The 12,756-nt window shown below is 42.1% G+C and overlaps 1 protein-coding gene across 6 annotated transcripts in view; it reads right to left on the reverse strand.

Annotated features, from left to right (window-relative positions):
* The window catches only part of dysf (dysferlin, limb girdle muscular dystrophy 2B (autosomal recessive)), a 93,357-nt gene that overhangs the window by 51,447 nt on the left and 29,154 nt on the right, over positions 1 to 12,756 (reverse strand). For all 6 annotated transcript variants that reach the window (XM_072687702.1, XM_072687699.1, XM_072687703.1 and 3 more), the window contains 14 exons: positions 11,863 to 11,976; positions 11,574 to 11,751; positions 10,931 to 11,055; positions 10,703 to 10,809; positions 10,418 to 10,613; positions 9,112 to 9,258; positions 8,850 to 8,981; positions 8,346 to 8,512; positions 7,884 to 7,998; positions 7,613 to 7,718; positions 7,304 to 7,446; positions 6,112 to 6,285; positions 2,536 to 2,623; positions 2,367 to 2,444 (listed from right to left, as the gene is read on the reverse strand). In XM_072687702.1, the coding sequence (XP_072543803.1) occupies positions 2,367 to 2,444; positions 2,536 to 2,623; positions 6,112 to 6,285; positions 7,304 to 7,446; positions 7,613 to 7,718; positions 7,884 to 7,998; positions 8,346 to 8,512; positions 8,850 to 8,981; positions 9,112 to 9,258; positions 10,418 to 10,613; positions 10,703 to 10,809; positions 10,931 to 11,055; positions 11,574 to 11,751; positions 11,863 to 11,976 (1,870 nt within the window). The remainder of the gene's footprint in view (positions 1 to 2,366; positions 2,445 to 2,535; positions 2,624 to 6,111; positions 6,286 to 7,303; positions 7,447 to 7,612; positions 7,719 to 7,883; positions 7,999 to 8,345; positions 8,513 to 8,849; positions 8,982 to 9,111; positions 9,259 to 10,417; positions 10,614 to 10,702; positions 10,810 to 10,930; positions 11,056 to 11,573; positions 11,752 to 11,862; positions 11,977 to 12,756) is intronic.

Genomic DNA, 12,756 nt, shown 5'->3' on the forward strand with positions numbered 1-12,756 from the left:
GGAAAACAAGACTGGACACTAGGGCTGGTCTGATTTAGTCTAAGTATACATTACAATGAATTACAGACATTAACATATATTTTACCTTACATATGTAACAGTTTAAAAGTCTTCCAGTAACGAGTGCTGCTGCCTAAATCCTTATTAGACTATCATTTATATTCATACTCAGTAATGTATGTTGAACTTACAGATGTCCTAGAGTGATGTTTTTTCAGATAAAATTAGTACCACCCACTGGAAATTAGACTATGATTGGTTCCTAATTATGCTGAATTTTAATCTAGCATGTTAGGCCTTAACCTCATGCTCATGAAGACCCAAACAGCAGAACACCTCAGTAGATAGCACTGAGAAGTGCTATCTAGGCAAAATCCTGATTGGATTATTTTCGGGTTAGCAATTGAGAAATGTGAAGTAAGACTAGAGCTACACTATGTACATTAAGAGATATGTGTTTAACTAAAGTCTAACCTTCCACAGTACTATAAGTATATCTAGTGTGAATGGTCAACAGCTCTGTAAAGGTAGATTAATATCATGTTTAATGTCAACCAAATATGACAAAAAAAGTCATTCTTTTCAGTAATTGCCTCATTTTAGAGTCACAAGTTACACAATGCCAACATGAAAGTGTTTAAAAAAGGTATGATGATAGATGCTGCTAAAAATTACTGATTATAAAAGAATAAAAGGCATGAGTATGCAAAAACCCTTAGGAAATGCCTTGGTGTTCATTCTGTAATTCTATAAAAAAAAGAATGACATTTTCTGTCATTTGTAACTGGCAGAAGAGAACTAGATTCCCTCACTGTCCTCTCCATTGCTGCTGCTGATTAGAGAGTCTGAACTGTAATACTGAACATACTTACTATACATGCAACATTTTCCACCAATTCAAAATCATGGAATAATTGCTCTTCTACTTACAGTAACCCTGAATTCTAGGGGTTGAATATTACCTTTAACTCATTTTACATCATTAATGAGACTAATATAGAGAATCCACTGGACAAAGATGGACAATTCCCTTTAAAGTATCCAATTCAAATGCATCTAGACACTAAATTTAACTATGCTAGTGTAACATTCGACCCCTCTACCACATCTTGCCTTGTGCCCACAGTTGTAAATCTACAGAGCTTCTCTACACTCTGGGCTAAGCTCAACCAATACTGCTTTATCCCACTCTTTGCCAAGACCCATATTTCACCATCTCTGACGTAAGCTCAGGCATGGTAATGCTACTATTAAGTCTCAAAAGACTCTCAAAAAAACACTTTTATGATTGTTATTTATAAAAAAGAAACCCTTCTGGTACACTGAGCAAAGCTGCCTTTCTGTTTTACACAGCAGATTCATAAAAATGTTCTTCTTGGTCTATTATGTACCACTCTCAATGTGCATCATATTAGGTTTACCCATAGACCCTAGATCTACAATGCCCGCATGTGAGTGTACGGCAAAGAAATCTGGACCTTAGCGTGCAGTAGTGCTGCAAAACTGCAGAATCTAGCATGAGGCTCTTCATGTGGTGTGGTACAGCGGCAAAATCTAAGGTCAGATTTTGCTGATGTCTGGATGTCTGGAGCGTGCTTTGGAATCACACTAATGTGGCTAATGTTAAGAAAGTAGCATTAGGCCACCCTGGAGACCACAGAAATAACTGAGGGCTCCAGGGTTGAAAGGTCGAGGCCAAGGAGTGGCACAGCTTACACACGTGGTGTTGGACAAACGAAGACAGCTGCTTATAATGAACGACAGACTCGAGCAGGAACAGCTTGGTGGTGGAGGACATGACCGATACAAACCACATCTGCTTCGAAACTAAGAGCACTTTCATACAGTCACGGATCACTGTATTTGAGAACTCTAAGCTTTCCAAGTCTGTTATAAAAGGAACTGCTCAAGTTCTAAAAGCGAGCCACGTTCAAAGACACTATAATATACTTGATATAAATACATATGACCACCCACATCAATTGAATCATGCATTGATGCACCAAGTTAATAATTAAAAACCATTCTGCTGTTCATGGAATAATCTTTTACCATTTTAGTACCATCAAAACATACTGCAGACCAACTGCACTGTTTGGTGGAATAACCGTTTATTGGAATTACTATTTATTGTATTATCAATTTTGTTATTAGAGATAATATTACTTACTATATCACTTTCTTTCTGATATCGATATTGGAACCTTGAATATAGGTTGATACAGTGGTGTCTGGATATGCGTTTAGTAATGTATGAGATTTATCTCAGCAGTTGAACTGGTTTAGTTTGTGTGTTTGAGCAGAATAATCACAAACCCTGGCCCTAGACCCCCTCCCCCACCCAACATAACAGGATTCTGACCTACCTGAGAAACTATCTTTATCCATGGCCAGAAGATTTCTGGCTTGATACAGGTAGCAGCATAAATGATGGCGTACACCACCTCAAACAAAGGCAAAGCAACAGTCAATGCTTTATACTATGTGCTGTAACTGAAAGCTTGAGGGAAAGTTACAAAAAAAAGACCAGCTTACTGTCAAAGAAGCAGGAGATGGTGGGCCGGTTGACGCCAAATGTCGTTGTAACCGACTTGTCATCGTTTTTGTCCTCAGTCACACTGCTCTGTTGATAGACAGAAGAAACATCACACTGAAACACTGAGCCAATTAAGCTGTTACCATGTTCCCTGAAAGTAAACAAGACTTGCGTATTTTGGCCACTGAGCAAGACAACGAGTTATGATGCTGGATCAGATATCTGAAAATTCCAACCAAGACTGTAAACGGAGAATGCGTTAATGATCTGAGTACCACGGGCAACTCCACTGCACCGCAAACCACTGGCACTGAACAACGGAGCATCACCACCTTAGGATGCTGGAGTTTCACTTCATATGTCCAAATATTCGGAGTATAAAATATGAAACATCAAATTGCACTTCTTATTCACAGGAAAACTGCTGTGTCATCTGTGTCTCTACTGACTCACACTACCCCTTGCCTTGTTTGGGGAAAAAATGTGCGTATGATTTGTGAGATTTATGTGCAAGATCTAACCACACATACATCTATTTATCACCTTGTCTACCCATTCTCATCAACCAAAAAACCAAAGAGAAAGCCTAGAGAGATGCCTCACAAAACTGAAAGGCCGTTACTAGTAAACCTGTAAATAACATATAATAAACATTACTTCTACTTCTCTCTAATGGTTTAGTTTTAACTGAGCATGGATCTCATCAGCTAACACATCCTAAAATTTTAATCATAAATGAAAATGAAAATGATCATTGTTAGAACTCTATCTATATCTAACTATATCTAGAGAATTACTGTTTCACCACTTAAAATGACTTGAGTTGAATCATATTACGCCACTCTTAAACATGTGTCAAGATCAGTAAAATGACCTATATCTCCTAGACTAAAGATACACTATGTGGTCAAATGTATTGGGACATTTACGCATTACACCTACAGGAGCTTTTATGACATCCCATACTAAATCCATTAATAGCTATTAAAAAGCATCAATATGGAGCAGATTCCTAATTGCAGCTTTGACAGCAGGTTTGGAACTCTGCAGTTACTGAGTCAGCAGAGCACTGGTGACTTGTACTTGGTACAAGGTATGCACTATGCATGCACCGAAATAAACATTTTTGGCCGAAACCAAACAAAATTAAACACTTGACCAAAAGAAGAATATTGAATTCAGGACACATTTACTTGCAGATGTTTATACATGTCACCACTGCATACATTAAATTGGGTCATTCTCTGAAACTTGCTTCCACACAGCCAACATGTTGGCTGCATTTACAAAGAGTGCCTCACTTCCTGCTGATTGCTGATTGTCTGGTTTGGTATAAATTATTCTGAAACACCGGAAGTGCTTTTCTTGCCATTTTTGGCCAAATAATTACATTTACTGAATATTCGGTGCATCTCTACAATGCGCCTCAGCACTTGCCGACCCCGCTCTGTAACCTTCTTACACTTTGTGGTCGGGTTGCTGTGGTTCCTAAATGCTTCCACTTTTCAATATTACCACTCATATATCCTGGAACATCCAGGAGGAAAAACATTTACAAACTGACTTGTTGCAGCAGTAGCATCCTATTACAGTACCATGCTGAAATTCAGTGAACTCGTTAGAACCACCCATTCTTTCACTGATTCAACTGCATGGCTAAGTGCTTGATTTGATCACTTTTGTGTATGTATGTATATACATGCATGGTTGGATTACACATTTTGTTGGTCCCTGGTCAAACTACACAAATTGGGTTCTTTAAATGATGTGTTTATGCTATGAAATGTGTAGAAGTGTGTGTTTTTTGCACAGAATTAGAACTTGTTTCTACTTCAAAAATCAAAAACATGTGACCGAGGGGTCTAAACTTTGCATTAGACTGTATATGCACTGATCAGCCATACGATCAGGTGCCCCTCACAACACCAAAATAGGTGTCCTGTAGAAGCTGGTACTAAGACATTAGCCACAGATCCCATCATATTATATTTTACATAACCTCAAGAGTATATCAGCTGATCTCTGTCCCCTCTGTTTCAAATCTGCTTCACAGCCCATACCGTTGGCAATCAACTAAGTCTTTATTAACATACAGTGGTCAGAAAGTCCATTATCAGTGCTAGAAAGTGGACATCAGTAATAGGCAGGCTGAGCGGTTGATGACAATTAAGCCTCGTATTGGGTATAGGTAGAGCCATAGAGCCTGTAGCGTTACAGGGCTACAGGGAGAGATGACTAAACTGAGTGAAATGCAAACACATAATAAAGGAAACAAATTAGTACCACAGTGAGGAATCAGCTCACCCAGATCTAGACTGCTGCTTAACCACTACCCTGTGCCCTACATCATCTGGTGCCAACCAAGCAGAGTGTGCCTGTGGGTTGGGAAGAGTATAGACCTCAGGAGCCAGCAGCCTACTGAAGCTTAAGAGCCCAGCCAAGTTAATCATAATCAAGAAAATCCATCCTAAAATCATGCAAAAGCCCAACAGAGCAAGATCTCAAAACCCCTAATGGGTGGAGGAATTGGCTGGGTGTGTGAAGAAAACAACAGTGATAGCTTTTAATCAGTTGTCCTTAAATGAATATCGCCATAGACAGGGTTGGTATGAATATGGTTTTGGAACAGCACTCTACTAAGTAGTTAGAATAGCCTTCTGCTGGGGTTTGTATAGGCAGGAACTCAAAAACAAACCATGGGGATCCCCCAGCCCAGAGCTGGTAGCACTAACAGGGCCTTTCAGTCAGCAGACCAGAGCTTATCCAGAACCTCCTCAAGCCCTGGTCCAGCCAAGCCCACATCACAGCCCACGCCTGCAGCCTGAAATGGATGTGAGACAATGGACCCAGTAGACCCGGGCATGAGTGAATGCACTGTACTTGTACTGTGCACACATTTTCAGTAACACACAGATCTGTCTGTATTTTTGTGGTAACTGGTCTCCCAAGATGCCCTTATTTCACCAGGCTGATTCCGCTTTGGTTGCCCAGTCACTCTCAGCGCCTCAGGCCCATCCAAGCCCAAGGCCCTTCATGCCCATTTTCACCTTTTCTCTCTCCAAACTGAACCTCGCCCTTAACTTTCCTGCTTCCAGTGGTTCTGAGTGAGTTCGTCCACCATTGTTCCCATCACTGCGCAATGGTCCCATGTCATTGTTCTTTCTCTCTCTGAAACACGGCCAGATTGCTTTTGGTTTCTGCTACACTCTTACAAAAACCCTTATGGTTCCCTAAAGAACCTCTCCCTTAGTTCATAATGGATTTTTTTTAGGAAATTACTTGTGTGAAGAACCTTTGTAAAGCATAAAGAACCGTCACATGTAAATCATCTGTAACGGTAAAAGGTTTTCCAAGAACTGTAGCTCCAAGAACTATTTAGGAACATGCCATCTCTGAAGAGCGTGGTGTTTGACCTCATCCAAACACAAAACTATACCAAAGAGACAGTATCCATTCTCACTGTCTCGCCAATAAAAGTCTCCATTCTTCCTTTTTTAGTCTTCTAATTGCAGTCTGCCAAACTTGATTCGTCCCACTTCCAGCCTTGTAAATTGCATACTGTTAACCCTCATTACCAGCGAGCACTCCAGGGCAAAGATGGCCGCCGGTCCGGTCTTCTCCAGAGGCTCCATGCGGCAGCGCCAGCGACGGCGGCGGAACGAGTCCGTTTTCCTCTGCTTAAGGTGGAACTTCCAGCCAAACAGAGAGGCATACTCCCAGCCTTCACGCTCCGACTCATCTGGACGCTGCTGTTGGAGGACACACACACACAGTGAAAAGCATTAAACCAACAGCGGCCTGTGGTTAAAGAAATTCTTCAATTCTGTGTTCTTACAGCACCACCATGAGGAGAGGGTAAGTAATGTTACTGTAGGGCCGAAGAGCAAGTCCTCTTTATCTCTCATCCCCCTCCATCTTTCCTCCCTCCCTCCTCATCTCTTTTTCTCTCTCCTCTTTCTTTCTCTCTGTCCCTCTTTCTTTCACTCTTTCTCACTGACCCTCTTACTCTCACTTCAACTCTCCTATTCTTTTCCTCTCTCTCCCTCAACTCTGTCTCTGTGTCTTACTTTCTCTCTCTCTTTCTCTCTCTCTCTCTCTCCCTCTCTCTCTCTCTCTCTGACTCATCTAGAATATATCTAGACTGTACCTCTTTATTCCTCAGCCTTACTGCCTCATCTATCATCGCAAACAGTGAGTTAATCTCAACAATACATCAATATTAATACAAGTGTGCTTTAGCCATTACGTTCATGGATTTCGAAGCACACACACACACACACACACACACTTTCAAGAACAGAATCGCCTTTTCTCTCCCTCACACGCACAACACACACACACACACACAGATGATGAACATTAGCCATATTTGCGGTGGGACCCTAAATGTGGATGAGCTGTGGACCTCTTGCCAAGGCAGAATAAGGCTCATGGATTAGAAACATGGGATTGATTTCAGATTAGTGTCAGATGGTGTGATTGATTAGGTGTCCTCTCTGCCTCCATCTACCCCCCCCCCACCAGAACTCTCCTTCACATCTGCCAGATACTCTGCAGAGCTCCTCTCGCTGTCCCACCACACTGACATTTCCCAGTATCCCCCTCTACTCAGACAGCATCAAGGAGCAGCAAAAAAAAGTAGTTTTTTTATATATTATTCTAATGTGGTTCCCAATACAAGAGTGAGGCGAATGTTGAATTTTATTGCACTGATGGAAACCATATGACCTGGATTTGGCTAATAAGAGAGTGGTAGCAGTGTGGTACCTTTCTGAGCGCTTCCATTTTCTGCAGGTCTCTGCGGCGTAGGCGGATCCAGCGGCGTCTCCGACTGGTGTGGTACATTTTCTCAGCTGGGACCCATGACTTTGGGCGACGGTCAGGAGGAATGGTAATGCCATACTCCCACCCTGAGAATTATGGGGGAAAAGAGTGAAGAAAGTCTGTGAGCTGTTTTCTCAATATTGCAATATCCCTGAGCCACTATATTGTCCTCAATCTCAATCTTTTCAGGAAAACTAAGAATAATATGCATGTACAAGTTTGCATAACACAGCTTCTGAGAAGTCACCATACCCTGATCGTCTACAGCCCGTTTTAGATCTTCACTCCATTCCGGATCTTCCCACACCCATCCTGGAGGGCACTCGATATCGTCTTTGGCGACTGCTTTCTCTCCATTCTGCTCCCCAGTGGGCAAACAGAGCACAGCAGGACTTTACAATATTTATGATCTTAGGTGGTCCTTTAGGGAAAGACTGGCTCTTTCATTTCAGTTTTGAAACAGACAGCATCTCACAGACAGCATTAACCATAAGCATATGAAAACAAACTCTAATATACACACCACATCTGTATAGCCTTCTGGCATTCCGATCCATTGTCCTCCAGGAAGCCTCATCTGATTCTCAAACACTTCCTCCATAAAACTCATATGACCTGCATCCACGTCATACAGCAAACTGGGAAAGAAAACAAAATGGGAAAGACCAGGATCTAGTGAATAAAGTCTATTTACGATTCACAGGAGTAGCCAGTTCAGAGACATATTAAGCTTACTGAGAATCTGGTCTGCTGGGTTCAAAAGCAATGGAATAATTTTAGCCTACATCCTATTAGCAGAGGTGGAATATTTGGGTCCAGAAAATAAAAATCCTCCCCAACTCTGCAGCTGGTTTGAGCTAACTAGAGATGCACAGGCAGATGAAACAGGATTTTTACTTTCTAGACCTAAATGTTCCATCTCAGCTTATTACAAGCCAAAGATCAGATTAGCAGCAAACTAGTGTCGACTCTGGGTCATTCTCACGTTTTCTCTGGGCTGATGTACCAATCGCCAGCCCAGCTCCAGCCTGGAGAAGGTTTGAAACATTCCTTAGGCAGCTTTACCCTCCCAGTCACATCACTGAACTTGGGGTAGGTCAGGCCTGTCGTGCCCCAGTTCCCCACCAAAGCCAGCTTGGTCTGGTTCTCATACTGCAGGAGACACAGCAGGAAGAAAACTGGCAGATCACAGTGGAGGCAGTGACAGAACAGCAGAACAAGATCATTCATCACATAACACACGCCTGCATGATATCATGATGTAATCTGTGCATTACATACTATTAACTAAACAGTGCTAGCAATTATCTTCATATTAATCGTAAGATTTACTATAGCGTTATTACAAAAATGGATTCGGTCACTACAGTGAAACTAATAGCTATTAGAAAGAGGAGTGAAGTTAAGCACACACAGACAGACCCAGAGAGCATTAGGCTCTAAATACAATAAAAGGCATTAAATACAATTTTATTCAGCAATTGCTCACCGTCTCAGCGAACACAGACAGCTTGCCCTCTGAGAACTGATTAAAGTGCTTGACATCAGCAGCAAGGCCAAACCACACTTTTACCCGAAGTTGTGCTGGGATCTTAGCATCATCGCTGCCTCCCTGAGGATACTGAACAAACAGTCACTAACAGGTTAAACAAGTATGTCCAATAGAAATTACTGAAATCAATTATTGATAAAAAAAACAAATTCATCCATTAATGTTTTAGTACTGATATGCCCAGCCCAAGTATACCAACCTTCATGAAGACAGTCTGGAGTTGACCACAGTGTTTGCCACAGTAACCCTGAGAGAAGAGCACCTCATGAGCTGGTATTCTGTAGTAGGCCACTCTTCTGTCTCCCTGAAGCATCCAGATCACTATGTCCGGTAGACTGTTCTGGGGCTGAGAGAGAGAATCAAATAACCAAGAAGAACACATAACAGAACAAAGACAGAAACACACAGAAAGAGAGAAAGGATGTAAAAACACTAAGCTTAACAAGGACCCACAGTGTCACTGACGTAAAGCACCACTCTACCATAACACCCCCTTGGTTATCACTACAGCCCGATGTGAAGTACTGTTACTCTCACTGTGTTAACATTTCCAATATCTGCCAAAACACAATGCTGTAACGCAATAGTAGCAGTAGGTAAGTTCAGTAGGGTTTCAGAACTTTCGCTTAATATGAAATCTAAAGACTGGGAGGAGGCATATGGGAGACTCGGTCATGCAGATTTCTCCTGTACAACATCCAGAGAATTCGATCCTTCCTCTCTAAAGAGGCCATCCAGGTGCTTGTTCAGGCTCTTGTCACTTCAGGACTTGATTACTGCAACTCCCTTCTGGCTGGTCTCCCTTTGCAAACCATCAGGCCCCTGTAGCTTATTCAGAATGCAGCGGCTCAGGTCGTCTTCAATGTTTCTAATTTCAGCCATGTAATAGTTTCAAAACCCTGATGTTGCCCTATGAAGCCAAGAATGGACCAGCCCCTCCGTACTTGATGGCCATGGTCAAAAGCCGATCAGTACCAACAGCCCTTCGAGCTTCAAGTATGGCTCGGCTTGACCCGCCATCCTTTAAGAGTGCTGGAACTAACTTCCCCTGGGTGTCCAAATGGCAAAGTCGCTCATCATCAAACGCCAACTGAAGACCCACCTCTTCCAAGAGTACTTGGGCGAAATGTTGTGTCGAGTATTATGTTCTTCATATTGACTTGTGTTAAGTAGTGTCTAAGCTGAGAGGTATCATTTATTCTAGTCTATTCAAACCAGCTATTTTCTGAGTAAATAGTGAAGCGCTTTTGTAAGTCGCTCTGGATAAGATCATCTGCTAAATGCCATAAATTAAATGTAATGAGATTATTGGTACACTTTAAGCAAAAAGGGTAATATATAGTACTGAAAATGGTTCTTTAACTTGTAATGCTAGTGGAACCCTTTTGGTGTTCCATAAAAACATTTTCTATTTATAACCTAAAAGTATTCTATCAATACAATCATCATTCTGAATAAAACCACTGGCTTTACTGAAGACAATCTAATCTAGCACATCTACTGACCTCTTCTGCGAGTGAGCGCAGTCTCTGGGCCCAGTCGTCAGCCTGCTCCAGCACTGAGCTCAACTCCGTCTCTGGACCGTGCTTTAGTGCCAGAGCCGCCTGCTCAATCTGCTTCAAATTCATCTTCCGCAGACGTCGCAGGGACCTATCCAGAGGAGTCACACACGGCCAGTCACCCAGCTCAGGCAGCTCCTCACTGAAACACACAGACAAGCACAAACTCAGTGCAATTCACAGTGTAGCTATTTTGATGCAGCAGAAAAAAACAACTGGGAATATCTTTACCTGCAGTCAGCGATGACATCATCAAGCAGTTGTACCACTGTCTGCTCCAGGTCATCTTGGTCACCTCCTGATTGGAGCTCCAACTGCACCAGCTTCAAGTTAGACTCCTATCACAGACAAGGCTCCATTTAGAAACAAGTATCCGAGTTGCAATAATGTCAATAAAGTCTCTAGAAATCCATACGTTCTTAAAAGCAAAATTGTTATGCTGGATGCTGCCATGCTCACCAGGTGATCCACAATGCTGAGTAGCATGTTCAGGGCTTCTATACGGGGACTGATATCCTCCCACTCTGAAGACAGGACCACTACAGGCTTCACATTCCCCCAGGGCAGGTAGTAGTAGTGACAACCTACAGTTGCACAGTGGACCATTACCTTAGCTTGACAAGACAATGGTCAGCAATGGGACCTGTTCAGTCTCTCCTCTAAGAGGGTTAATTGGCACTACCAAATTAGTCTGAAAAAATTATCAGATCGGTATCGCAGATATGCAAATTTTATGTATCCTATCAGAATGGAAAAGGATTGGTGCATCTACTAGTTTATAAAAGCTATTACAATACTGACAGCATCTTAAAAGCAAGAGACGCTATACACAGACAGGGCGGTTCTAGTAAGACTTGCTGCTACTCTTTCTGTGGTATAATCTCAGGAATTTAATATAAAAAGAATCTTTCTAATTTATTATTTTATTATTTACTGTGACTGACTAAAAAATAATTCTATTTAATTTCAGTGGCAATGTGCTACGTCTACTAAGTCTACTGAATATAGGCAATCTAAAAAACAAGTGCCTCTTTCTCCTGCAATCTTCCTTTATTAAAATCTGCAACTGTAACAAAAGCCACAGGGTGGTGCTGTTTCTCACCGTCAAACACAGCTCTGCTGTACTGAGTGGTGGAGGCCAGGGGGAGGCAAGTGCAATCAAACTTGTTGCCGTAGTTACCGATGGTGACCTCAAACTGAATGGCATCATCCACATCCTGAAGAAGAGTAGCAGAGTAGAAAGCAGCAAACAGAGAGTACTTCCTCTTCCTCATGAATTTCTGCAGAAACAGAAGTGAATGGAGCATTTTAATGCATATCCAGTATGAATCTCTTCATAAAGTCTCTAAGAAACATCTGTAGGCAAGCAAGCTGGCAGGGTGACTGCTTACCTCTACCACCAACAGATCATCAGGCTGAATGTCTTCCACCTTCTGCTCCACCCGGTCACACAGTTTAGTGGACAGCTCCAACAGCACACGCCCTCGATATGCTACTCCCTCTCCCTAGACCAACACAATTCACACTCGGCCTCTGAAGCATATCCACTTTTCACAATACAAATGTCCTTAATATCAGGCTAAAGGTCCACAGTATAATTCATATGCATTATGATTCAGTGCCACATTCTGTACATTGAAGTACATCAGCATCTCTTTTGTCACTTTTCACATTAGATTTGGACATTATGTGTGCTTGACATTACTGCTTTTTTGTAATCGCCACAGTCTGGTTTAGAACTGCCCATGGGTGGAATTAACATGAAGGAGTCTATCCGTTCCTGATTAAAGCTTGGCTTTGGGGCTCCACTCTTCTTCTCCCAAGAACACCATGTGAATAACCTGTCCTCTAACTTACTTTCTTTTCCAACCACTGTTTCTTGCCTTTTCACTGTATGTGTGTCACTCACTTAAGTCACAGTGCTCTGACCATCTGAGTAGCGCCACATGTGATTTTTTTTCACAATGCATGCAGTTGGTCTGTGAGTTTCATGGACCTCTAAACCTGTACTGTAAAGACTGGAAAAGTTACATTGTTTAAATGGCTGCCCCGGCATTTAATTGCATTGTGAAGTTCTGTTAATGTTTCATATTAAGCTGCACTGTGTCCTTGAGCTGCCTGTGAGACCTTAACAAAGACCTGGATGTGTTTTGAGCTGGTCTTAAGAAGTGTGTATGCATGTATTTACTGAAATAATTTAAAATGACTTTTGACCTTGTAATGCCTCCCTCTGCTGGCCTCAGTGGGGAGCCCGTGCACAAGGGATGGGCCCCGCCTCTCACCTG

Source organism: Salminus brasiliensis, chromosome 9 (assembly GCF_030463535.1).
Source record: "Salminus brasiliensis chromosome 9, fSalBra1.hap2, whole genome shotgun sequence".
In the NCBI taxonomy this organism is placed as follows: Eukaryota; Metazoa; Chordata; class Actinopteri; order Characiformes; family Bryconidae; genus Salminus; species Salminus brasiliensis.